Consider the following 27,034-nt stretch of genomic DNA (forward strand, 5'->3'; position numbering starts at 1 on the left):
CACGGACAGACGGGTGGTGGCTGCACACGAGTGCACTGGCTGAGAATCAAACCCAAGCCTCCCACACAGAGGGAGAGAATCCCAGCCTGAAGGAGCTTCTCCTAAAACAGCACCCTGCCTGGCTTCTAGAGGTATCTGCAAAGGCCGGACTCAATAGCAACAACAAGAAGCTATGTGGTCCATGTCTGTGGAAACCAAGGTACAAAGTGGACTACTGGTTCCATTCTTATCTGTTGGCTCCTGGAGAATGTTCTGGAGACTTTTTTCTGTGACCTCCAACTCCCACGACTGGCCATCTGGTTAGGAGTCACTGGGGTACTTTATAACAGCTACACTGGGTTTTAGAGTCACAGCCTCGCCAAGTGGCCTCTCCATGCAACAGGCTGGGCGCCAGGCATGAAGGAGTCACACAGAGGTGAGCGTGCTCAAAGTGCTCATGACCAGAGCAGTCTAGACTCTGGGGCAGAAGCTGGGGAGAGAGGGTGGCCGGTGGGGAGACAGGTGCCCCAGGGAGCTGACACTTGACTGGGGGTCTTAAACCACAGGTTGGCAAACTATAGCCTGCAGGCCAAATCTGGCCTGCCAACTGTGTTTGTAAATAAAGTTTTATTGGCACACAGCCATGCTCTTTCATTTATGTATCATTCATGTCTTCTTTTGTGCCACCGCAGCAGCACTGAGTAGCAGCAACAGAGACTGTCAGGTCTGCAAAACTGAAAATATTGACTGAGTGGTGCTTCACAGGAATAGTCTGCTGACCCTTGCCTAAAAAGATGAAGAGCTTTGTGATGGATGGAGAAGAACATTCCAGAAAATGACCCAGCCTTGCCAGCCATTGGATCAAAATGTCAGGAAGTAGCAGTGACTTAAATATATAAGGCCCTTTTCTTGGATTGGGCTATTGTGAGTAATTTTCTGGGGTTATTACACTTTGCTTATTTTCGTAGTTCTCTCTCTGGATGAGGCTGTATCCACTGTGTGGAGGTGAATTTTATGTCAACGTGGCTCAGCTCTGGTGCTGAGATGTTTGACCAGACACTAGTCTAGCTGCTGTTATGAAGTAGTTCTGTGTAATTAAATCAATTGGCCTCAAGTAAAGCCGGTTAGCTTCCAAAATGTGAGTGGGCCTCATCCAATTGGTTGAAGGACTTAGGAGCACAAAGGGAGTTTCCCTGGGGTGTTTTCAGCCTCCAGACTATAAACAGACATCTTGTCAGAACACCCTTACTCTGTACTCTTCTGTCCCCTGCTCTATGGATTTGGGGACACAAACCTGTAGGAGTCTCCAGCCTGTCGCCTTACCTACGGATTTGGGACTTGCCCCACTCCCACCCTAATCATGTGAGCCAATTCCTTAAAGTAAGCCCTCCCCCTCTTGAAAACTCATTGCCCATGAGTCAACTCTAACTCATAGTGACCCTATAGGACAGAGAAGAACTGCCCCATAGGGTTTCCAAGGAGTGGCTGGTGATTCGAACTGCCAGCCTTTTGGTTAGCAGCTGAGCTCTTAACCACTCTGCCACCAGGGGTACCCTACTCTTGACATATATATGTAAGTACACACACACACACACACACAAACACACACACACCAAACCACCTGCTGTCAAGTTGATCCTGACTCACGGCGACCTCATGTGTGTCAGAGTAGAACTGTGCTCCATAGGGTTTTCTCAGTTTATACTGTTTCTCAAGATCTTATAATAGTGGTCCCATACAGTATTTGTCCTTCTGCATCTGACTAATTTCACTCAGCATAATGCCTTCCAGGTTCCTCCATGTTATGAAATGTTTCACAGATTCCTCACTGTTCTTTATCGATGCATAGTATCCCATCAGGCGAATATACCATAATTTATTTATCCTTTCATCCGTTGATGGGCACCTTGGTTGCTTCCATCTCTTTGCTATTGTAAACAGTGCTGCAATGAACATGGGTGTGCATGTATCTGTTCGTGTAAAGGCTCTTATTTCTCTAGGGTATATTCCGAGGAGTGGGATTGCTGGATCGTATGGTAGTTCTATACCATAGGGTTTTCAATGGCTGATTTTTCAAAAGTAGCTCAGATTGCCAGGCCTTTCTTTTGAGGTGTCCCTGGGTGGACTCAAACCGCCAACCTTTCAGTTTCCAGGCGAGCACTTATTCATTTGTGCCACCCAAAGATCTATACACGTGTGTGCGTGTGTATATATAGAGAGAGAGAGAGAGAGCCCTGGTGGCCCATGGTTAAGTGATACAGCTTAACCAAAACGTTGGCAGTTTGAATCTACCAGCTCCAGCTGCTCTTTGGAGACTCTATATGGCAGTTCTACTCTCTCCTATAGGGTTGCTATGAGTCGGAATGGGCTTGATGGCAATGGGCTTGTTTTTTTAAAAAAAAAAATTTTTTTTTTTTTACACGCACACATACACACGTATTATGTATGTATGTACGTGTGTACACACACACACACTATCTCTTGCTCTCTATCACAACCTAGAAAATCCTGTGGGACAGTCCTACTCTGTCACGGAGTCTCTGTGAGTCAGCATCAACAACAACAAATATGCACCCACACACACACACACACACGCTCTCGCTCTTTCCTCTCTCTCGCTGGTTCTCTCTCTAGAGAGCCGTGGCTAGGACACACAGCCTCCCTCATCTCTTGCTCTCTGCAAGTCCTGCCGTGTGGGCATGGTGTCTCGCTCCCCCCAGACCCTGGAGACCAGTGTGGATGTGAGTGTTTTCCCCACAGCGGGTGGGTGGTCCCTCCTCCAAAGGGGGGTAGCGTCTGAGGGCCCCCGCACCCACCTGGGCTTTTGGTGCATGGGCTGCTGCCGCATGGCCATGTACTGCGTGTCCTCCTGCAGCCGGTTCAGCGGGGACTCTGGCTTCAGGCGGATCCCATAGTAGTGGTACTTGGAGTTGCCCCTGGAAACCAACGCCACGGGTCAGCTCTCGGCAGACGCCCTTTACAAGCCAGGGCACTCGCTTGCCTTTCATTGGGGGCTCTCGGTGTGATGTCCGTGAGCTGTTCCTCAGCAAACAAGCTGAGGAAGTTCTGCACCCAACATGCCTCTCGTGGAGTCCCCTCTGGCATTTTAGTACCATAAAGGCTCTGAGAAGTCCTGCAGCGAGGAAACCCATCCAATTTTGTCTAACCCCAAAAACCCAACTGCAATCAAGTTGATTCCAACTCATGGCAACCCCATGTGTGTCAGAGAAGAACTGTGCTCCACAGGGTTTTCAATGGCTGGGTTTTTGGAAGTAGATCACCAGGGCTCACTTCCGAGGTGCCTCTGGGTAGACTCAAACTTCCAGCCTTTCAGTGAGCAGCCGAGTGCGTGAACTGTTTACACCACCCGGGACTCAGATAATCAAGAAAGTGCTTTAAAAAAAAAACTCGCTTTTATGGAAAATTTCAAATGAAGAGAAAGAACTGAATCGCACCCCCATGTCCCATCACCGGCTCCTAAGGGAGAGAGCAGACTGCGGCTACCGCCAGGGTCCAAAACCAAAGACCCAAACCCACTGCCCTGGAGTCAGCTCTGACTCATAGCAACCTGCTGTGTTCCAGACTAGAACTGGGCTCCGTACGCCTTCTTGGCTGTCACCTTTACAGAAACAGGTCACCAGGTCTCTCTCCTGCAGCACCACTGGCTGGCTTCAAACCTTCAGGTCAGCGTTGGTGTTAGTTGCTGTCGAGTCAGCCCCAACTCCTGGAGACCCCATGTATGCAGGCTAGAGCTGCTCTGTAGGGTTTTTGGAAGTAGGTTACTAGGTCTTTCTCCCGAGGCACCTCAGGGTGGGTTTGAACTGCCAACCTTTTGGCTAGTCATCAAGCTTAAGGTGTCTGCGCCCAGGACATGGTTAACTCAAGGTGTCTCCAGGCTCACTGAGTCAGGTTCAGGGTTAGGACACCTCCCCAGAAGGAAGAAACCCCACATTGCCCCGGAAACTCAATTTCTGCTTAAAGGAACTGGGGAGTCGGGGCATCAGACCCATGGACTCATCCATCACCCACCTGGTTCCCAGGCGTCGTGTCCTCAGGCCCATGAACACGGAGCGGATCAGTTTCCCAAAGGAGGCAGCGTTCACAGGGTCTAGCTTGTGTTCCTGGCAGTGTCGAAGGTAGTGGTTGTAGAGGGAGCTCCTGGGCAGGCTCACGCCTTCGGCCGTTTCGTAATTATCCAACAGCCACTGGAGCTGGACAGAGGGAGACACGTTCACATTGTCAGAGCCCCGAAAAATGCTACAGTGGGCACCTTGAATCCGAAGAGCACTACGGGGTGCTCCGCTACCAAACAGGACTAGGAAATTCGTTTTTACTATCATGGACTTGCGTTCAAGAGATTCTAAGCACTTGAATTAATAGTCTACTTTAGTTCATTCATATATTCCTTCATTTTTCAGCCTGTTTTTGGGTTCTTTGGCTTATTTGATAAAAATCTGCATAGGACTGCAACCTGTTAGATTCTGTCTTCCTAATCAAACACCCCCACAGGCCACACACAGCTTGAATGCCAAACACTGTACCACGTAGCTCCTAAACCCTGCTGTTGTTCTTGTTAGTTGCCGTCGAGTTGATTTCGACTCACGGCGACCCCATGTGTGGAGAGAACCACGCTCCGTGTGTAGTTCAAGGCTGGGACCCTTCAGAAGCAGATTGCCAGGCCTGTCCTCCAGCGTGCGTCTGGGTGGGTTCAAACTGCCAACCTTTCGGCTAGTAGTTGGACGCTTAACTGTTTGTGCTACACAGGGACCTACCTCAACCTAGAGGAATGGAAATAAGTTCTTAGGCCACAAGAAAGAGGATTAAAGAAAATTAACGGGACCCATCAGCCCCACTCCCTGCATCTCTGCATTAAAAAAAAATAAAAAATAACAGTTCCCATCAAGTCGACTCCAATTCATGGTGTCCCATGTGTATCAGAGTAGAGCTGTGCTCTACAGGGTTTTCAATGGCTGATTTTTCCGAAGCAGTTCACCAAGCCTTTCCTCTGAGGTGCCTCTAAGCAGACTTCAACTTCCAACCTTTTGGTTAGCAGTCGAGTGTGTTAACCGTTTGTACCATGAACTAAATCCTTAATTTTGAAGTTAGTAAACAGTTCAGTCATTGGTAGCTCTGCCCTCTTACCCCTTGGATCTTTGGAGCATATGCCTCCTCTTCACCCCCCACCTGGTCACTGTGAACACACCTGGGCTCATCCCTTCCCTCCCTTGGCCTGGGAGGCCGAGGGCCCATGTAGCTGGGACGTCTGGGAGGAGAACATGGTTAATGAGGTCAGACTGGAGTAAGGTGGGTCCTAAATCTAAACTCTTCTGAGTGGTGCCTTATAAAAAGGGGAAACAGACATGGGGGGAGACACATGCGGGGGAAGAGACCATGTGAGGACAGATCTACAAGCTACAAAGCCAAAGAACACCCAGGAACGCCCAGGGCTACGGATGAGGAGGGTCCTTTCACTACAGCTAATGCTCTGATTCCCCCAAATGTGAGACAATATGTGTCTGTTCTCTCAAGTTACCTACGTGTGGTATTTTTGTTACAGCTGCCCTAGGAAACAAAGAGAGAGCCTGAGTCCTAATTTTTCGGGAGGCGGGCTGGGAGAAGCTCTGGACTAGGAGTCCTGAGGGATGGCTTCTAAGACCTACCTCTTCCTCCACCCACTTACCAGGGGCCTCGGGCACAGGATAAGCGGGCTCACGAGGTAAAAGAAAGGTTTGAAAAAGAGGACCTCTTTCGCACCAGCCCCCTGTACTATTTAAACTGAAAGTCCAGTTCTCTGAGTAACTATGGTGATGGCAAAAGGCAATGTGGCTATCTTGGCAAGAAGTTCTTCCCGCTCAGTCGAAAGTAACTACACAGAAAACGGACACCACATCACCACTACCCCATGTGTGTCAGGGCAGAGCTGTGTTCCATAGGGTTTTCCACGGCTGACTTTTCAGCAGCAGATTGCCAGGCCTTTCTTCTGAGGCACCTTCCAGGCAGACTTGAACCTCCAACCTTTGACCAGCAGCCAAGTGTGGTAACCACTGGGCACCACCCCAGGCCTCCAAGTCAGTTGCCATTAAGTCAGCTCCGACTCACAGCGGCCCCACGTGTCAGCGTAGAGCCGTGCTCCGCAGGGGTTCAGCAGCTGAGCTTGTGGGAGCAGATCAGTAGGAGGCGCCTTCAAGTCCAGACTTGTGCCCCGCCCTGCCCTGCCCCCACGGGGGGTGCACTTGACATTGACTCTTGAGGTGCCACATACTAGCAACTTAGTAGCTCAGCAGAGCTCCAGAGTTTGTTTTGTGTTGATACAATCCTACTTTAAACACCTAGCTCTCCATCCATTCATCACACATTTATCGAGAGCCAGCTTAATGCTGGGCCCTGTTCTAGGTGCCAGAGACACAACAGTGAGGAAGACAAACCAGAATCCCTGCCCTTGTGAAGCTTCTGTTCTCGTGGGGGATGAGACCTACCATAAATAAGGAAAATGTGCAGAATGCGAGATGGTGTTAAGTGCTGAGAAAAACTAACCCAGGAAAGGAGACAGGATTCCAGCACGGAGGTGGCTGAAGGGAGAGCTGTGATTTTATATTGGGGAGTCACAGAAGACTCACTGAGAGTGCTGAGTGGCAAAAGACCTGAAGAAGGTGGGAGGAGGTGGAGGGGGCATGGGTATCTGGGGAAGAGCAATCTAGGCAGAAGGCACAGCCTATGCAAAGACCCTGGGGCAGGTCTGTGCCTGGAGAAGGAGGGAAGGGCAGGGATGAAATGGAAATGACTATGCAAGGGAACTTGGGAGGGATTCTTGGAGGAGGTGACATTTGAACAGAGACTTGGAGGCTGAGGAGGAGCTGGCCATGTGGATATCTGAGAAAGAGTATTTCTGGTGGAGGGAACAGCCTATGCCAAGGCCCTGAGGCAGGACCATGCCTGGCTAATTGGAGGAACAGTGAAGAGGCCTGTGTGGCTGAAGTGGGGGAGGGGGAGAGGAGGAGGGGAGGATAGGAGGGGGCAGGGCAGGGCTTGCAGCCCCTCATGGGCTGTTCTGATGACCTGGCTTCTACTTGGAGCTAGTGGTACCCTGGTGGATTCTGGGGGGGGGGGGGGAGGGGGAAGGGAGGTGGTCTGACTTGTTGTCGCAGGGTGCCCTCTGGCGGGTGCTTTGAGAAGAGGCGATAGCTGGCTGGATGGAGGCAGAGGGCAGCAGGTGACGTGGTGGTGCGGGACTGTGGAGGTGGCCAGAAGGGGCCTGATTCTGGACAAATCTTCAAGGTCAAGTCAGAGAGCATGGGCAGAGGGACTAGAGGGGACCCGTGGGAGCAAAAGGGGTGTCATGGATTGAATTATGTACCCCCAAAACTGTGTGGATCCATTTGGCTGGGCCATGATTCCTGGTATTGTGTGATTTTCCTGTATGTTGTAAATCCTGCCTCTATGATGTTAATGAGGGAGGATGAGTGGCAGTTGTGTTAGTGAGGCAGGACTCAATCTATAAGATTGGATTGTGTCTTGGGGCAATCTCTCTTGAGATATAAAAGACAGAAGCGAGCAGAGAGAGGGGGGACCTCATACCATCAAGAAAGCAGTGCTGGGAGTACAGCGCATCCTTTAGACCCGGGGTCCCTGCATGGAGAAACTTCTAGTCTGGGGGAAGAGTGATGAGAAGGCCGACAGAGAGAGAAAGCCTTCCCCTGGAGCTGATGCCCTGAATTTGGACTTGTAGCCTGCTAGGCTGTGAGAGAATAAATTTCTCTTTGTTAAAGCCATCCGCTTATGGTATTTCTGTTATAGCAGCACTAGATGAGGTTTGAGCTGCTGGGACCGGCATGGGGAAGATGGTGGGAGGAGGGTCCTCTTGGGAGGGGGTGAAGGTCAAGAGCTCAGCATTGGACATGGTGGACATGTGCAGCGCGGAGATGCTCCTTCAAGCTGCAGGTGGATAAACACCTTGGGAGGGGAGGGAGATCTGGGCTGGGAGCCAATGGCAGCCGCTGGTGTGGAAATAGCATTTCCCACCAGGAGGCAGATGAGGCCAGCTGGGCAGCGCATGAGGCGGGGGCTATGGAAAGAAAACGGCAATACACCCAAGATTCCTGCTTGGAGCAACCTTTGCACAGGAGGCCCCTCCCATGAGGCTGCCAGCTCTCACTGACCCTGCCTTGGTCTGCAGGTGACGCACCTGGCTGTGATGTCTGTCTACGGTTGGCAACTAACTGAGGGCTACGTGAACTTCAAGAATTTGTTTCTTGGTTTAAAAAAAAAAGTCATGTAATCGGCATAAAATCCATCTCAACGGCTCTGTTGCCCAGGGGCTGGAGAAGATGTCAGTTTATTTTAGCAAATGGTGGTTCCTCCCGGTGACTGGGGCTCAGGAACCTGCTGTGTGGGTCCCTGAGTCATTGAGGGGCAAGGGCTCTAGGGAGAGGATCTGGGGGGCAGTGACGACCCTGTCCGCAGGGTGGCAGCTGCAAGGAGTCCTGGTGAGAAGCATCCAACACTTCCCAGGTGCTCACGGCCCCCTCTGCTCTTGGTGGGACCTTGACCAAGGCTTTCCCAGGATGGCGGCTACACCCCAAGAGAGGTTAGAGTGACCTCCAGATAGGTGAAGATATGCTTTGCCCCTACCCCAAGCTTCTTCACCTCCTTCCCCTAGAAGACTATGCCCATTTTCATTCTCCCAAGACGCATCTTAGAAACCCCTCAAGGCCCCCTCCTCCGGGGATTCCCACACCTGCCGACCAGGGCAGGCAGGGGAAGTTCTTTCAACAGGCAGACCCCCCAGGCTTACAGACCTCCCAGCTTCGGGGAGAGCACCAGAGGAAGCAGGAGTCGGAAGCCTCCAGCTGACCCCGATGTCTGTCCGCTGGGCCTGGAAAGTCCTCCCAGCTCTGGGCCCCAGGGGACCCCTCCCACCCTGAGAGTGCATCCAAAAGGAAACACCCACCGACGGCAGGACACAGACACCCTGTCCCTGCCAACACCCTCCACAAGCGGTCTGCTGCTGTGAACGCTGAGGTTTAACCTGGGTGTGATTTCCTGCCCTCAAATTCTGAGCCCCTGGAGGCAGTTTCTGTGCCTCCTTCTTTCCCTCCTGTTTTGGTGCTGATCAGCTGGAGCCTGGGCCTGGCACACGGACCCCGTGCCTGGCACACGGACCCCACTCACCAGCTGGCTGCGGGGAGGCATGGTCCGTGGCAGGAAGTTCTGGGGACACTGGGGAAGCTGGGTCACTGCAGCACTGCCCCCCTCCCCCCACGTGCCTGTGCCTGGCAGAGAGGGTTCTGGACACGCCCTCAGGGAGGCAGGTATGACCACCTCCGTCCGCTGCCCTTTCCTCTCTTGGGGGCGAGCCCTGGGTTGGGCTGGGGAAGGAATTGGTATGTGGCTGTGGCCGCCCCCCTCCCTCACAGACTTCCAGATTTCTATTGCCCAGCACTAGAGATCTCAGCCACGGGCAGCCAGGTGACAGGCTCACAGGGGAGCACTGCAGGCCAGAGGGCAGGCCTGGCCAGAGAAACCGCGACAGGCACCGGCTGTACGGAGTGCCACGTCCATCAGCTGGATCACACTCTGTGCATCTCCTCTCCTGCTCTCACATTTGCCAAGACAACACCAAGGTCTATTTCACTCCAGTGTGTGAGACTGACGTTTTGGAAAGATCTCATGTCTATTTCCTTTGCTTCAAAAAAAAAAAAAAAAAAAGCCTGTTGCTGTCCATCCCAAGTCATGGCGCCCCCGTGTGTCGGAGCAGAACTGTGCTCCACAGGGCTTTCGACGGCTGATGTTTTCAGAAGGAGGTCACCAGGCCTTTCTTCCGTGTCACCACTGAGTGAGTTAGCAGCTGAATGCAGATGATCTGTGCCACCCAAGGCCCTTGCTAAATCATCAGACACCGAATCCTACTTATTGCAGTTCCTGAGGGGAGAAGACCTCTCAACAGGGACTCCTGGGAGAGAACGGGGACGGGAGGTGGTACCTGGTGGAAACCGAACATGGAGCATAGATCGGCAGAAGATCAGAGAGGGCCTGTCCTCTGCTGAATGGCGTTAGAAGGCTGGAAGCATTGCACCCCTGGAGACAAGCAGCTCAGGCATTTCCCGCAGACACTGTCAATCTCCCGTGGGGGCAGGGCCGCCTGTGGTCTGCGCCTGCCTCTGCCTTCCTCGTGGGGTCTCCCCAGTGCTGACCCAACGCGGGCGACCCCACAGGCTGCCACAGTGGCCACATGTCCTGGCTTGAGAGCTGCAGAATGTCTGCTCCTTATTTCTACAGCGCATACTCTGAGTTTACGACTCGGGGGCCTCTCCCCAAGGGCATCCCACAGATGACATCGCCCTGGCAGTGGTGCACAACAGGGGGCCATGTCCCCTCTAGCCTGCGGGGTGGGCACTGAGCAGGGGCTGGAACGTACTTCTTTTTTCCTGCTTCAAGACAAGCAGCCAGAGGCTGCGGTGTCTCTGTGGCAGGCCAGCAGGGTGACATCAGGATGACAAACCAAGCCAGCGTTTCCTGTGCAGCTGACCATGCCCAGGGCCAGCCTCAAACCGGGAGGGCTTCCAGACCTTTCTCCAGCTGGGCTTCCGCCTCTGGAATCACTGTCTCTCTAGTAGCCCCTGACTTTGAAAGTGGGCTGGTACGATGGGCTGACTGGGTCTCAGTTAGGCTCGTGCCTGACTAGAGGGGATTTCTTTTTCCTTGATGCTCAGTTCTCAGGAGAGTGTCAAATCCCAGTGTCAAGGCCAGAAAGCAGCTGCTAGCAGAACATTCTGACTTCAACGGTCTCTCCTGTTTTCAAAAAGCCGAACAAGTTTCCGGTCACGTGCAAAGCCAAATTTCCAACATTTGGGAGAGAGGCAAGGTGAGAGGGGAGGAGCTTCGGGAGACACAGCTTCTCTTCTCAGCTGTCCCTGGAATAAAGACTCATCGACAGTCACCTCCGATGCCATCCTGCTCCAACGCTGCCCAGAGACAAGGGATTTGACAACCGACTGTCTCAGGACAAATGGCCTCCAATTCTCCCACGAGGCAAGTGAAGGAGAAAAACCTCACGCAGCTCAGACTAGCAGGAACGAGCCGCTCTACGCTTTTCTCAAATCCCCATTTCTTCCCAAGAGCTGATCACAGGAACACTAGCTACAGGAGCCTCTGGGGCATCCCCAGCCCCGCGTCACCGGTTCGTGAAACGTCTACAAGGGTTACGCGCAGCGCAGGGCAGACCGTAAAGACAGACACGCACTTACGTGGCTGTTGAGTAAACTGCTTTTGTGTGATGTAATCCCTTCATTTTTTTGGAGGTTTTCAATCGCCATTTCAAGCTACAGAAAATGTGTGCAGAACAAAAAACAAAATAAAATGGAAGAAGAAGAAAAAAAGGAAATCAGATGGTTAGCGTCAGCCAAGATTTGTTTTTATTAATATCCAAATCTTGATAAAAGCGCCTACAAGATGCAAACAAGGCTGGACACGGGGTGGGGCGGGGGGGGGGCATGTGCCACAGTCACCGTGCGTGAAAGCTGTGGCAGGAATGTCACTTCACCACACGCAAGCTCTCCCAGGGTCCACCACGCAGCAGCAGCAGAACGCAGCTATCTGGGGAGAGCTCGTAATTCAATCGTAACAGCATGCATGCGTGCGTACACGCGTACCGCGTCAATACCGAGTCGCTTCGTAAACTCAGGTGTAAGCAAAGTCAGCCGCTACTCCTGGTATGGGTTAACTTGTGACTCCTAAGGACACGTATTGAAGTCCTGGCCCCTGCACCTATGAATGTGACCTTGTTTGGAAGTAGGGTCTTTCTTTGAAGATGTTGACAGTTAACAAGGGTGGGTCCTAGTCCTGGGCCCTCCTGAGTCCGGTCTTACAAAAGGCAGAACAGACATGGAGACGGTCACACACACGGGAAAACAGCATGTCAGGATTTGTCTATAAGCCAAGGAATGTCAAGAAACGCCTGGGGCTACAGAAGCTGAGAGTCGAGGAAAGATCTCACCCCGGAGCTGGCAGGGAGAGAGCACGGCCTGCTGGCGCCCTCATTTTCGGACTTCTAGACTTCAGACAATACATTTGTTCTTTAAAGCCACCCGCTTTGTGGTATTTCATTACAGCAGCCCTAGGAAACTAAGATATAAAAAAAAATATATACCCCCCCCAAAACCCAAGCCAAACTCGTTGCTGTGGAGTCGATTCTGACTCACAGCAACCCTGCAGGACAGAGTAGAGCTGCCCCATAGGGCTTCCAAGGAGCGGCTGGTGGATTCAGATCGCCGACCTCCGGTTAGCAGCCGAGGTCTTAACCACTGCGCCACCAGGGCTCCAAGATATACCCCCAGACCCGGTTATCAGCTGCTAGAGAGAATCAGATGGCTGGCACCAAGTACAATCCAAACCAAAAAACAAACCCTTTGCTGTCTAGTCAGTTCCAATGCATGTCAAAGTAGAACTGTGTGTGCTCCATAGGGTTTTTGGAAGTAGATCGAGACACCCCTGTGGGGATTTGAACAGCCGACCTTGCAGCTAGCAGCTGAATGCCCAACCATTTGCACCACCAGGACTCCTCCGAGGGCAGTTGGCCAACATTTACTTCCTGGGCAACCCATGGTGTCGGCAAAGCCCTGGCCCCGCGGTTCGTCCTCGCCAGCCCCCAACCATGTGAGCAGCTCCTTAAACTGAGTCTCTCTACGCCACGTGCGCACATCTCAGGTGTAACCTGGACTGTCCGTCAAGAACGGACACTTGCAATCTGCTGCGTCTGCACCGTGACAGCGAAGGAAACCAATGCCAAGTACACATCCGGAAACATCCAGGGCAGGCAACGACTTCAGTGCTGCTTCTGTGAAAAGCGGGTAGAGTGTGTATTTGAGAGCGGGCAGCTGAACTGGTTCCCTGGAGCTGAGGTCAAGTGTGAGTTACAGCTCTCCTGTCGTCTCTTGTACCACCATTGTTCTGCTTTTTCTCATTAGCTAAACCTGCCAGAAGCTAAAGGGGATGTGGGTGTCACTTTTATGACAGATCTACTGGAAGCCTGGTTTTAGGGACGGAATTGTGTTGGAGTCCCAGCCCCGGTGCCTGTGGATGTAACGTGATGTAACGGGATGCAATGTAATGGCCTTCCATAATTCAATCTAAGGTAATATGATCAATCAGTTGGGACCACGCCAGTATGGCCGTTGTTGTTAGTGGCCGTCAAGTCAATTCTGACTCATGGTGACCCCAGGTGTGCAGTGTGGAACTGCTGCATAAGGTTTATAAAGTTGTTACTTTTAGGAAGCAGAGGCGCCTCCGGGTGGGTTGGAGCTGCCAACCTTTTGGCTAGTAGTTGAGCACTTAACTATTTGTGTCACCCAATGAAACTTCTGAGTTTCATATAAAGAGCAGCGCAGACACAAAGATACACAAGGCGGAAGACAGACTCTATCTGACAACAAGGGAGGCAGGCGACTTTACAGGCCCAGAAACGCCAAGGGTTGCCGCAGCAACTGGAAGCCTAAGTTGACAAGGAAGGACCTCCCCCCAGAGCCACGCCCTGAATTTAGACTCCTAGCCTCCGGAACTGAGAGGATATAAATTTGTATTCTTTAAGGCAACCAGCTAGTGGTGTTTGTATTTCAGCAGCACTTTTATGTAGTGGTGGGTTTTTTATGTAACTGAGCAAGGAGCCCTGGTGGTGCAGTGGTTAAAGCAATTGGCTGCTAAGTGAAAGGTCAGCGGTCAAAACCACCAGCGGCTCCACAGGAGACAGATGTGACAACCTGCTTCCGTGGAGATTTACAGCCCTGGAAACCCTATGGGGTCGTGGTGAGTCAGAATCAACTCGATGGCAGTGGGTGGGTGGAGATAACTAAGACTGCTAGGGCCGGCCTAAGAAACACTGAGGGGAACCTGGAAGATGAGCCTCACTGTCCCTTCAAGTGGAGGAAGTGCAGACAGGTGCCGGGAAGGGTCGGGGGTCAGGGGACCTTCCCCACCTGTCAGCCCAGGGCACAGGCCAGCTGGGGAGGGCAGTAGCCACCCCTACGCTGAAGAGAAGAAATACATGTATCCCTTCCCCACCCGTCGTGGGCCTTTGACCTGAAGCCTGGCCATCAGTCAGGTTAGTGCCCACAGGTATACTTCTCTGGCCGTCCCCACCAAGCAGGGAGGAGTCTGGGCAGGTACTCAGAAGCACTCCCTTCCACCTGGAACATGACTGCCCAGCTGTGAGTGGACTTCCTGGAGCCTACCCTACCCTTGGGTTGTCGTTGTCGTTAGTTGCTGTTGAGTTAATGCCGACTCATGGTGACCCCAGGCGTGCAGAGTAGAACTGCTCCGTATAGGGTTTTCAAGGCTGTGACCTTTCGGAAGCAGATTGCCAGGCCTGTGTTCCGAGGCACCTCTAGGTGGGTTTGAACTGCCAAACTTTTCGCTAATAGTCCAGCGTTTAACAACAATTTGTGCCGTCCTGTGACTCTGTGGGTGGTCTTGTCTAATGCGCAGCTGACTAGGAAGGGAAGAAAATACCATTTTCTCCAGCACAGTGGGCCTCAACCTTTTTGGTCAAATGAGCCCTTTATTACAAATTATTTTTGAACTCCCCAAAAAGTGCTTGCTTTCGGGAGTTAAATCTATCAATATTTCAGATTAGAAATTAAAATAGAAAAAGTAAAAACATTTATATATTCATTAAAAAAAATAATAAAATCATTACTGGTTGACATAAATTACAATTTTTAAATGAGAAATAGCTATATTTTCCAAAAGAAAAGAAAATTTAGAAGAGGGAAATGGTTTTACATTTTTTACAAATCTCTTTAATGTTTGGCTTATGAAAAAGACAGCTGGCTCCTCACATCTGCTTCCGCATTTCAATCTCTTGCAATATGTCGTTTTAGTTGAAGTATATGAAAAAAAAATCTGTATGTAGTTGGAAAAGGATCAGTATTTTAATAGCCTTTTCAGATAATTTGGGACTATCTTCTTTGATACTATACCCAAACTCAGCAAGTATAGAAAATTTGAATACATCTATAACAAATAAGGAGATTGAATCAGTAACCCCAAAACTTCCCTCCAAGTGCAGGACCACATGGCTTCAATGGTAAATTCTATCAAATGTTTAAAGAAAAATTAACACCAATTCTCCTTAGCACTTCCAAAAAAATACAACATGTTAATAGAATTAAGGAGAAAACCCCAGTCATTGCAGTTGATATAGAAAAAGCATTTGAGAAAATCCCACACCCTTTCATGACAAAAAACCTTGGACAAACTAGGAATATAAGGGAACTTACTCAACCTGGTAACGGGCATTTATGAAAAACCCACAGCTAACATTTTAATGGTAAAAGGCCGAAAGCTTTCTACTTAAGGTCAGGAAGCAGACAAGAACCTCTGTTCTTGCCACTTCTATGTAACATTGCACTGGAGGTTCAAACCAAGGCGTTAGGCACGAAAAAGAAGTAATAGGTATCTGACTTGGAAAGGAAGAAGTAAAGCTATTTACATTTGCAGGTAGCATATTCCCATATCTAGAAAATCCCAAAGAATCCACAGAAAACTAGTAGAGGTGATAAATAAATTCAGCAGGATACAGAATCAACACACAAAAGCCTGTTGCATTTATATGCACTAGCAATGAACAATCTGAAAATGAAACTAAGAAAAAAATTCCATTTACAATAGCGTCCAAAAGAATAAAATACTTAGGAATAAATTTAACAAGAAGGTGCAAGATGTGTACACTGTAACTACAAAACACTGTTGAAAGAAATTAAAGAACTAAATAAACGGAAAGGCATCCCATGTTCATGGACTGGAAGATTTAATATTGTTAAGAGGGCAAGTATCCATCAACTGGTGAATGGATAAGCATACAATATTGTTTGGTCATAAACAAGAACAAAGTACTGGTACGTGCTACAACACGCATGTTGTTAGGTGCCGTCGAGTCGGTTCTGACTCATAGCAACTCTATGTGCGATAGAATGAAACACTGCCCTGTCCTGCACCATCCGCACAATGATTGCTGTGCCTGAGCCCATCACTGCAGCCACTGTGTCAATCCATCTTGCTGAGGGTCTTCCTCTTTTTCACTGACCCTCTACTTTACCAAGCATGCTGTCCTTCTCCAGGGACTGGTCCCTCCTGATAATATGTCCGGGGTACATGAGAGGAAGTCTCTCCGTCCTTGTTTCTAAGGAGCATTCTGGCTGTACTTCTTCCCAAACAGATTTGTTCATTGTTCTGGCAGTCCATGATATATTCGGCATTCTTCACCAACACTATAATTCAAAGGCATCAATTCTTCTTCAGTTTTCCTTACTTATTGTCCAGCTTTTGCACACATATGAGGTGACTGAAAATACCATGGCTTGGGCCAGTTGTACCTGAGTCCTCAAAGTGACATCTTTTAATACTTTAAAAGAGGTCTTTTGCAGCAGATTTGCCCAATGCAATACGTCCTTCAATTTCTTGACTGCTGCTTCCATGGGTGTTGATTGTGGATCCAAGTACAATAAAATCCTTGACAGCTTCAGTCTTTTCTCCATTTATCATGATGTTGCTTATTGGTCCAGCTGTGAGGATTTTCGTTTTATGCTGAGGTGTAATCCATACTGAAGGCTGTGGTCTTTGATCTTCCTCAGTGAGTGCTTCAAGTCTTCACTTTCCCCAAGCAAGGTTGTATCATCTGCATATGTAAGGTTGTTAATGAGTCTTCCTCTTTGAAAACATTGTGCTAAGTGAAAAAAGCAGTCACAAAAGACCACACGTTGTATGATTCCATGTATATGAAATATCCAGAAGTGGCAAACCCACATATACAGAAAGCAGACTGGTGGTTGCCTAGGGGGAAAGAACAGGAACTGCTAGTGGGTAGGGGCTTTCTTTTGGGGATGATGGAAACGTTCTGGACTCAGGCAGTGGTGATGGTTGCGTGACACCGTGAATGTACTGGAAGCCACTTAATTACATACTTTGAAAAGGTAAAAACGGTGCATTTTATGTTATATGAATTTTGTTGTTGTCATTAGGTGCCGCTGAGTTAATTTCAACTCATAGTGACCCTGTGTGACGAAGAAGAACTGCCCCATAAGATTTTATAGGCTGTAATCCTAACAGGAGCAGATTGCCAGGTCTTTCTTCCACAGAGCTGCAAGTAGGTTCAAACTGCCAAACTTTTGGTTGGTGGTTGAGTGCTTAACCATTGAGCAACCAGGGCTTTTTATAATAAAATTTTACATAAAAATATATAACAAATTTTAAAAACCCATCTTTTGAAATTTAAATGGATCTTTTACCTATATGGATAGTTTTGTAACATCATGCATTTGTCACTTGGAAAACATTGGTTCATTGAGTTTGCAGCTCTTTCAAATGTTGACATATTTCGTGAAATGGCATTGAAAAATCACATTTGTTAATATCACCACCAACCTCACCAGAGAAGTCATTAACTATTGGGAAGCTGGTAAAGCTTTTGGTGGCAGATGTAAGTTTTCCAAGATTCTAATTTTTAGGGTTTTTTTTTCCCTCCCTTTTTCATTATCCAGCTTTCACGTGCATATATGAAATGAAACGAAAAAGGAGGCAAGGAGAAGAATTGATGCATTCGAACTGTGGTGTTGGCACAGAATACTGAATATACCGTGGACTGCCAAAGGAATGAACAAATCAGTCTTAGAAGAAATAGAATCAGAATGCTCCTTAGAAGCAAGACTTTGGCTGGCTTACTTTGGACACGTCACTAGGAAAGACCAGTTGCTAGAAAAGGACATATGTTTGGTAAAGTACAGGGTCAGTGAAAATGAGGGAAACCCTCGATGAGACAGATTGACACAAAAACTGCAACAATGGTCTCAGGCACACCAGTGATCACGAAGGTGACACAGGACAGGCAACGTTTCATTCTGTTCTACATAAGGGTGCCATGACTCAGAGCTGACTCGATGGCAATGAACAACGCCACCACCAACGTGAAGCTGTGGTAATGAAGGCAGTGCGGTACTGGCAGAAGGAGAGACACAGAGACCAAACACGGAGGAGGAAAGCCTGAAACGGCCCACACACGGGGCCAGGTGATTTTTGACCAAAGTGCAAAAGCAATCCAATGGAGAAAGGACAGTCTTCAACAAATGATACCGGAGCAACGGGCTGTTTCAAGTGCAAAAAAATCAACTTTGACCTAAACCTTATACCTTCTGCCAAAATTAACTCAAAGTAAAACACATCTAAATGTAAACTATAAAAATAAAAAACACTGAAAAGAAAACACAGGATAAAATCTTCGTAATCCGTGGAAAGGCAAAGAGTTCTTAACACGACAGCAGAAGCACCACCCAAAGAAGAAATGTGAGACATTGAATTCAACCAAAATAAAATTTTTTTTTTCTCAGCAAAAGACACTGAAGAATAAAAAGACACACTAAACACTTGGAGGAAATATTTGCAAATCACATATCTGACAGAGGACATGTATCCAGAATATATAAAGAATTCTCAAAACTCAACAGTAAGAAACAAAAAACCCAGGTAAGAAACAGACAAATGACTTGAACGTCATCAAAGAACATATACGGGAGGCAAAAAAGTAAACAAAAAGCTCCTTAGCATCATTAGCTATAAAGGAAATGCAACTTGAAACCACTGGGAGGAAGCTCTACACACCTATTGGAATGACTAAAATAAAAAACACTGACAATACCAAGTGTTGACAACAACGAAATGGAGCAGCGAGAACTCTCCTACATTGGTGGAGGGAATGCAAGATGGTACAACCACACGGGAGAACTGGTGATTTCTTATGAAGTTAAACATACACTTACCGTGTGAGCCAGAAGTCCCACTTGTAGGTATTTACCCAAGAAGGGAAAACATACACCCATACAAAAACCTCTACGTGAATGGTTATAGCAGTTTGATTCGTAACTCCAAACTGGAAACAACCCAAACATCCCTCAACTGGTAAAAGGATCAACAAACTAGCAATACGGAAGACTACTTGGCAACAAAAACGAATGAACTACAGCTTCGTCCAATACCTTGATGAAGGCACTATACTGAGTGAAAGCAGCCAATATCAAAAGGTCACATGCTGTGCAATTCCACTGTACAGCTTTTCTGAGAAGACAAAATTATCGTGATGGAGAAGAGATGGGTGGTTGCCAGGGGTCGTGGGTGGGAGCAGATTATGACTACAAAGGAACACCACGAGGGAATTTTGGGTGATGGAATTCTCATTCTTGATTGTGGTGGTGGCCACACGAATCTATACGTGCTAAAACTCATAGGACTGTGCACCAAAAAGAATTCATTTTACTCTACATTGTTTTTAAAAATAAAAGTAAACATGGAAAATAGAGTTTTCAAAGCAGGTGAATTTTTTTAAAGCAGGTAAGTCATTACTTTGGATAGGAGCATGGTGAGAAAAAGTCAGTATAGTTCTTAAGGGGAATTTCCTCTTGTTTAACTCAGACCAGCTTTTTATATACAGATGGACCAGTGTGCGCCTCTAAGAGGTTAACAATCACGGTGGTAACAGCAGAGCCACAGCAGCGGCTCCCACTAGTGGGAGTGCTTCACTCACATTCAAAATTGACAGCAGCCTCTGAAGAGTGATTTACCCTCCTCTTCTTACCGAGGGGGAAACTGAGTTTCAAGGAGATTGAGAGACGTGCTGTGGGTCACATGGCCTGTCTGAGGCAGGGGGGACTCCTGCTCACAGCCGCCTGGACCCACAGCAGACAGCCCTCTCTCTCCTCCGCTGCCTCTTACTCGCCGTCCAGCTGCTGCTGCGAGTCTGTCATGGGCCACCTGCTGGCCCCTGGGCGGGGCCTCCTACGTACCGTGGCTGGCGACGACCTGGACGTGTGGGCCAGCGAGTGCCTCGTGCTCTCCAGCCCCCCGTGGATGAGATAGGCGCCTGCACTGGAGACGATGGGGGTCCCTGCGACGTCCATGGCGATGCCCACCATGCTGTGGGACGCGACTGCCGGCGGGGACGAGGCCGCCACAGTCACCTGGGCACCACCCGGGGCCTCGAAGTAGGACGCGGCGCTGCTTGGGGCGTATATCTGGGGCTCAGGATTGTAGGTGTAGGCTGTCCGTCTGTCAGAAAGAGAGGTCACTGTGGAACCCTATCCGCTTTAAGTGCCTTCTCTCAGTCTCAAAGGAATCCCGCCACACTGCCTGGGAAAACTGGAGCCCCGTGACATATGGCATCATGGCATGTGAAATTCCCAGGCAACACAACCGAAACGTTTCACTGGAAGCACTCAGGCTCGCGGGCTGGCTAACCAAAAACTCATCCTCTCAAAATTCTACGAGTGAAAAGGGGTCGCATGTGGGAGCTCCTTTGCAGACACAGGCCCTTCTGTATCGTTACCATGGGGCAGGTTACACGAATCCATACCCAGGTATAAAACTGCGTAGAACTAAACCAGTACCAGTGGCTGTTCAGTCGAACCCAACTCATGGCGACCCCACATGTGTCAGAGTAGAACTGTGCTCCATAGGGTTTCCAATGGCTCATTTTTTGGAAGTAGATCACGAGGCCTTTCTTCTGAGGCACCTCTGAGCAGACTCGAACCTCCAACCTTGTGGTTGGGAGCTGAGTGTTTTACCCATTTGCATGACCAGCAATGCCATCAAAATGATAAGGGTGAAAAATTTGCTGAAACACAGCCCCAAACAGAAAGAGGTGGAGGAGTCGTAAAGGAAGGGGAGAGGGAGCAAGAACACATACATGGCTCCATTGGTGTAGACGGTGTCGCCCCCCTCCACGTACTGCACCTGGGCCGGGTAGACGTGGTGCACCGGCTGGACCTGCAACAACACCACATGCTGCGTCACAGACAGCCAGTTCCTCGTGGCGTCCTTCCAGATCATTTAAGCTGAAAATACCTTGTACGGCTCTTTATCTGCGTTTAATAAGCACTAAATTATAGTTTTCCCACCCACAGTCGGCCCTTCTAGAAAGAAACTGGGAGAGGCAGTGTTGCTGTTGTTGTGTGTCGCTGAGTCGATTCTGACTCACAGCGACCCCATGGGGTGGAGGAGAGCTGCCCCATAGGGTTTTCTAGGCTGTGATTTTTACGGAAGCTGATGGCCAGGGCTTTCTCCCTTGGAGCTGCTGGGGTTGAACCGCTGACTTTTCCGTTAGCAGCTGAGACAGTAAAGACTACACATTCCACAGGAGCCCAAACGTTAACAGAGTTTCCAATGAGCCAGAGTTCCTGTTGCCATCTGTTTCCTGGGGGCAAGAAACAATGACAGCTCCAGTCCTGTCCTAAGTGTGTCCAGGGAGTGGAGAGGAAGAGCCGGCTGACAGCTCACGGTGCTGAAGCTCACAAGCTCCCCATGGCCTGCCCACTCCGCATGGACTCCTGACGGCCACACCGCACAGGGCGAAGGGCCTGCAGCCCCCGGGGGCAGAAGGGGCGATGCTGCTGGGCAGGAAGCCCGAGTCAAAGATAGAACTCGGCCCTTGGAGTGCAAACCGCCCCTGCCAGGGCAGAGGGATCATGTGGTCCCCCGATGCTTTCTTTGGGGGGCCCTGGTACCCCGTCCCGGGTAGAGACAGGGGTCCTGGAGTCATACTTGGGATGAAGGCCTGAGCAGAGGTGAAGGCAGTAGGCAGATGGACAGAGGAGGGCAAGGGAAGAATCCCACCCCCTCCCACCCAACACCATGGGAAAGTCAGTTCAACGCCCCAGTAAATGACCGTGGGGACGCTGGCCCTAGTGGTGGAAACCCAGCACTCTATGTACAAAACCTCAAAATCTCACATTTATTTTTGTTGTTGAGAGTTTACACAGCAAAACATACAATTCAATACTTTCTACAAGTATAATTCAGTGACATTGATTATATTCTTTGAGTTGTGCAGCCATTCTCACCCTCCTTTCCCAAATTGTTCCTCCCCCATTAACATAAACTCACTGCCCCCTAAACTTCCTATCTGACCTTCGAGTTGCTGTTGTCCATTTGATCTCACATAGATAGTTCCTTCAAAGAGCACAATGCTCAAGGCAGACATTCTTTACCAATTAAGCTAAACTATTACTTGGTTGAAAATCCTGGTGGCCTAATGGTTAAGCGCTACGGCTGCTAAGCAAAAGGTCGGCAGTTCAAATCCACCAGGCGCTCTTTGGAAATCGTATGGGTCAGTTCTACTCTGTCCTATGGGGTCGCTAGGAGTTGGAATCAATTCAGTGGCAATGGGTTTGGTTTTTTATTATTATTATTTGGTTGGAAGAAGAGTTCAGGGGATAATTTTGGTTTAAAGTTTAAAGATTATCTCCAATCAATAGTTTTGGGGGTTCATCCACCTCAATGGCTCCAGAAAGTCTGGGTTCTATGAGTATTTGAAATTCTGTTCTCTACATTTTCTTCCCTTTTGATCAGGATTCTTCTATAGAATCTTTGATCGAAATTTTTAGTAATGGCGGCCAGACACCAGTCGGTTCTGGTTTCATGGCAAAAGAGGCAGTTGTACATGGAAGCAACTAGCCACACATTCCATTTCCTCCTCCAATTTCTGACTCTCAGTCCTCCTAGCTGAGGGGATCTTAATGGATGCTCAACTCAGCACTCTAAGCCTAATTTTAGAGTGACGAATTTGAGGGCCAAAGTGTTGACTATGCTCAGGTTTCACCATGGCCATCCCTAAAAGCCATTACTTGGAGATGCAGGACAGGGCTGATGCCCACCTGCTAGGATACCCAGCCATGGTTTACACTTGCAAAATGCACAAGTCCCTGGAACAACAAGCATGCCGAGAGACAGTTCTAGAAATGTTGGGTGGTGTTCCTAGGAGAGGAAATCAAAGCCCAGGGGGCCAGGTGACATGCAGAGTCACCCAGCAGGTCAGAGACACCGAGGTAAAGAGAGAGAGATGGAGAGCAGGCCCAGGCACCGAGGGTGGGGAAGCTTCTGGAGTCACACATTGGCTTACTTCTCTTCTCTCTCAATGATGTCATATGGACAGATGAGTGAGGAAGTAACACTTGGGGCCTGGCCTGAAGGCCTGGGTTCCTGCTGGGATTGCCTGAGCCTTTGCTTTCCATAACCCTACAAATTTTCCCAGTTCTCATTGATAAAGTCGCCAGAGAAGCGCCTCTAAACTCGCTACCAATCTAGGCAGGAGCCCTTTAAAGAGAGACCCATTCTCTGGTCTTGAACGTGTCTGTATCTCACTCTTGGTTCCTTTGGGGCAGGAGCCTGGATTAATTTTAACAGCATCTGACACAGCAGGGGTCCGCAAACTCTGGCCCTCGGGCCAAATCTGGCCCACCATTTTTATAAATAAAGCTTTATTGTCACATGGCCACACCCACTCATTACTCATCATCCATGGCTGCTTTCAGAGTCCAATGGCAGAGCGGAGTGGTTGTGACAGAGCCTGCCGATTATATTTAAATACATGATCGGTGTTATTGCATGGCAGGTTAGTTCAAGCTTTATTCTCCAGTAATTTAATTTCAGGGGAAGCACTCATCCAAGGGCGAGTACTCGCTTGCATGTAGGATTGTCTCTCTGGGAGGCTCCTCATTCCTCTGATCTGGAAACCCTTCCTATCTCTCTGTGCTTCCGCCTAGTGCCACTAGGCGTTCGCTCTCTCACCAAATGCTTGCCGAATTATGAGTGAATGGAAGACCTGGGCTTATGGCAAAGCTAGCTGCAGCAAACTATATATGTGTATATATATATATATATATATATATATATTTTTTTTTTTTTTTTTGCGTAGCTGCCGGAAGAACCTTCAGGGCAAGAAACTGAAGATACCAAACAAAAAGGAGCAGCAAGGACAAAGAAGGATTTGCTGTGAAGCAACAATTCTGGATTGCTAAATGCTAGCTGCCTTCCCATAGGGAGACCAGGTAGTATGATGGTTAAGTGCTTGGCTGCTAACTGAAAGGTTGGCAGTTCAAACCCACCCAGAGGCTCCACGGGAGAATGACTTGGCGACCTGCTCCCATAAAGACTGCAGCCAAGAAAACCCATGGGAAAGAGGAGAGAGGAAACTTAATGAGTTTATGTTAATGGGGCAAGAACAATTCGGAAAAGGGGAGTGAGAATGGTTGCATGGCTTGAAGGACACACCCATGTCACTGAAGTGTACACGCAGAAATTGTCAGACTGGTATATGTTCTGCTGTGTATATTCTCAACAACAGCAAAAAAAAATTATTTAAAAAAAACAACAACCCTACAGGGCAGTTCTGCTCTATCACGGGGGTAGCTATGAGCCAGAATCCACTGCCTGCACCTGACAAGAGCCGCGCTCCGAGCTCCAAGCCAGCGGAGCTGTCCTTACCTGCTGCGGCACCTGCTGCACCCTGGGGAGGGAAATCGGCTGCATCTGGGCCCCTTTGGGAGCCGAGCCCGCTGCCTGGACCAACACCCGCTGGAAGGGAAGGGGCGAGAAGGCCGTTTACACGTGTCAGAGCTCGCGCAGCAAACACACAGAGCTACTGCCTGCCTCCTCCACTGCTGTTCTGTCAAGGGGCTGACAAACAGGCCCACGCACATTCGCAACTTGCTGCACACATGCGCAACACGCGATGTACACAAGGGTGCACACATACACTCATGTACAGTACGCACACAGGCTAACACGCACACTCATAGACTCACACATACATGGACCCACACAAAGACACACACACACAGCCTCAAACATATGCACAGACTCACACATACAGACACACAGACTCATACATACATGGACTCACACAAAGACACACTCATGCACACACATGGACCCACACACACACAGACCCACACACAGACACACACGGACCCACACACACACAGACCACACACAGACACACCCACACAGATTCTCATACACACATACACACAGACTCACACACACGAACTCACACACAGTCACACACATATACACACAGACTCACACAGACACACACACACAGAAGCACGTGTGCCCCTGCCCACCCCCAGGTAGCTTTTTCTCGATGCTCTAGTCTGCGAGGTATCCCTGGCATGAGGGGGAAAGGTTCGTGAGAACCATCTGGAAAGTCGTCCATACCACCTTCCCCTGAACGAGTGTTCTGTAGCACCCCCAGATTTTCCAGTCCACACAGGACATGTCCCCATTTTCACACGAGCGAAAATGTGTCCAGAGTGGCTAAGCACCACCTGACAGCCTCAGAATACGGACTCCCAGCACCCAGAGTCTATCCAGGTTTTCTGTGTTCAAGTCCCTTGTTCTTTGGCCCCACCCCGCTCTCTGGTCTCACAGGTCAGTCCTTACAGGGTGGCTTGGTTACTTTTCTTGGGCTACTAATTGCCCGTAAAAGCTATGAAAATGTGAAGGATCAAAATGTACCCCAAAATCAAGAGGGGAGCAGAAGGGCTGTTTGTTTACTGAAAGCCAGGGCTTTGGAAGCCATTGACTATGATTTTCCAATGTGGTCCTTAAATGTCCCTGGTAGTGGTGGCTCTAAGAAGCCCTGGTGGCACAGTGGTTAAGTGCTCAGCTGCTAACTGAAAGTTCAGCAGTGGCTCTGTGGGAGGAAAGACCTGGCAATCTGTTCCCGTAAAAGGTTACAGCCTAGAAAAACCTATGAGGCAGCTCTACTCTGTCACATGGGGTTGCTTTGAGTCGGAATCAACTCGACAGCACACAACGGTGGTGACTCTGCAATGCTTCGTTTTCTAAACAACTCGGAGTTCTCAAACCCCCACTCCCACCGCACCCCCACACTGCCCTCTAGCATTCAAGAAATGTGATTAATTAAAACACAAAGACAGTATTAATGACATCAGCAAACCGGCATCTACCCACTAGCTGAGGGGGGCACTGGGCACTAAGAGACTCCAATGGGGTCCAGCCCCCCGTGAGCCACAACCAGAGATAAAAAGGACACAAACGGTACAAAAAGAAATAGGATGAATGAATAACAATATGGGGCCCATCAACACAATGGAATATTACTCAGCCATAAAAAGGAATGAAGTTGGGATACCTGCTATGACACGGATGGACCTTGAAAACATTCTGCTGAGCGAGAGAAGCCAGACACACAAGGACTAATATTGTATGATCTCACTTATAAGAAATACTACGCTAGGCAAATCCACGGAGGCAGAAAGCAGATTAGTGGTTGCCAGCGGCTGGGGGAGAGGAGGGCGGGGAGTCATTACTTAACGGGCTTTTCCTTTCGAGGTGAAGAGAATGTTCTGGAGCTAGACAGTGGTGATGGTTGTACAGCTTGGCGAACGTACTGAATGTCGCTGAACTGTTCACTTTAAAAGGGTGAATTTGGCATGAGTTTTGCCTCAGTTAAAACTAAATAGATCAATACATACATAATAGGTAGATAGATAAACAGGAAGACAAAGGGTTCACATTTGTACGTGGTACTTTATGAGGTATCTGTATACAATATTTGTATTTGTTTCCAATACGGGGGCTACTAGGTGTGTAGCCACGGGGGTGTTTACATTTAATTAGATTCAAATAATTTCTAAAATCCAGTTCTTCACACTCACTGGAAGGAGAGGAAGGGCCGCCGAGGAGGCTGCCAGGGAGGGTGGGAGCTGGAAGCATCTGTAGCGGGGATGGAAGCCTGGAAGGGCCCTGCGAGGGGCTGCCAAGTGAGATCCTGGGTGGATGCGATGGCCTCGGCAGAGACATTGGGACCTGTCCTGCTGTGGCTGCTGGAGAGGGACATGGACCCTACCCAGGAGCTGCCTGCGAGAGGGGCTTGGGAGAAGGACCCAGGGAGCAGCAGGCAGGAGGGCTGGCTCAGACAAGTTCAGGAAGGCCAGGACTTGCGGCAGGAAGATGGGGTCTGGTCATTCATTCTTGGCGCCCCCAGATGACCCTCCAAGACTCCCCCCGCCTCCACTGCCATATTTGACAGACATAAAAGCTGAAGTTGTAGAACTGCACATTCTAAATTGAGTAAATTGTTTCTAACCTGTTGCCATCAAGTCAATTTGGCCTCATGGTGACCCCACGTGTTACAGAGTAAAACTGCTCCACAGGGTTTTCTTGGCTGTAGACTTTACAGAAGCAGATCGCCAGGCCTTTCTTCCACGGTGCCGCT

At 49.2% G+C, this 27,034-nt stretch overlaps 1 protein-coding gene across 9 annotated transcripts in view; it reads right to left on the bottom strand.

The window, feature by feature from the left end:
- The window catches only part of RFX2 (regulatory factor X2), a 110,544-nt gene that overhangs the window by 20,086 nt on the left and 63,424 nt on the right, over positions 1-27,034 (bottom strand). For 6 of the 9 annotated variants that reach the window (XM_064280377.1, XM_064280380.1, XM_064280376.1 and 3 more), the window contains 6 exons: positions 24,274-24,363; positions 20,699-20,778; positions 19,800-20,061; positions 11,223-11,297; positions 4,009-4,190; positions 2,796-2,915 (listed from right to left, as the gene is read on the bottom strand). In XM_064280377.1, coding sequence (XP_064136447.1) covers positions 2,796-2,915; positions 4,009-4,190; positions 11,223-11,297; positions 19,800-20,061; positions 20,699-20,778; positions 24,274-24,363 — 809 coding nt within the window. The remainder of the gene's footprint in view (positions 1-2,795; positions 2,916-4,008; positions 4,191-11,222; positions 11,298-19,799; positions 20,062-20,698; positions 20,779-24,273; positions 24,364-27,034) is intronic. The other 3 variants (XM_064280382.1, XM_064280378.1, XM_064280383.1) reach the window with 2 other exon arrangements.

Source organism: Loxodonta africana, chromosome 3 (genome assembly GCF_030014295.1).
Source record: "Loxodonta africana isolate mLoxAfr1 chromosome 3, mLoxAfr1.hap2, whole genome shotgun sequence".
Lineage (NCBI taxonomy): Eukaryota > Metazoa > Chordata > Mammalia > Proboscidea > Elephantidae > Loxodonta > Loxodonta africana.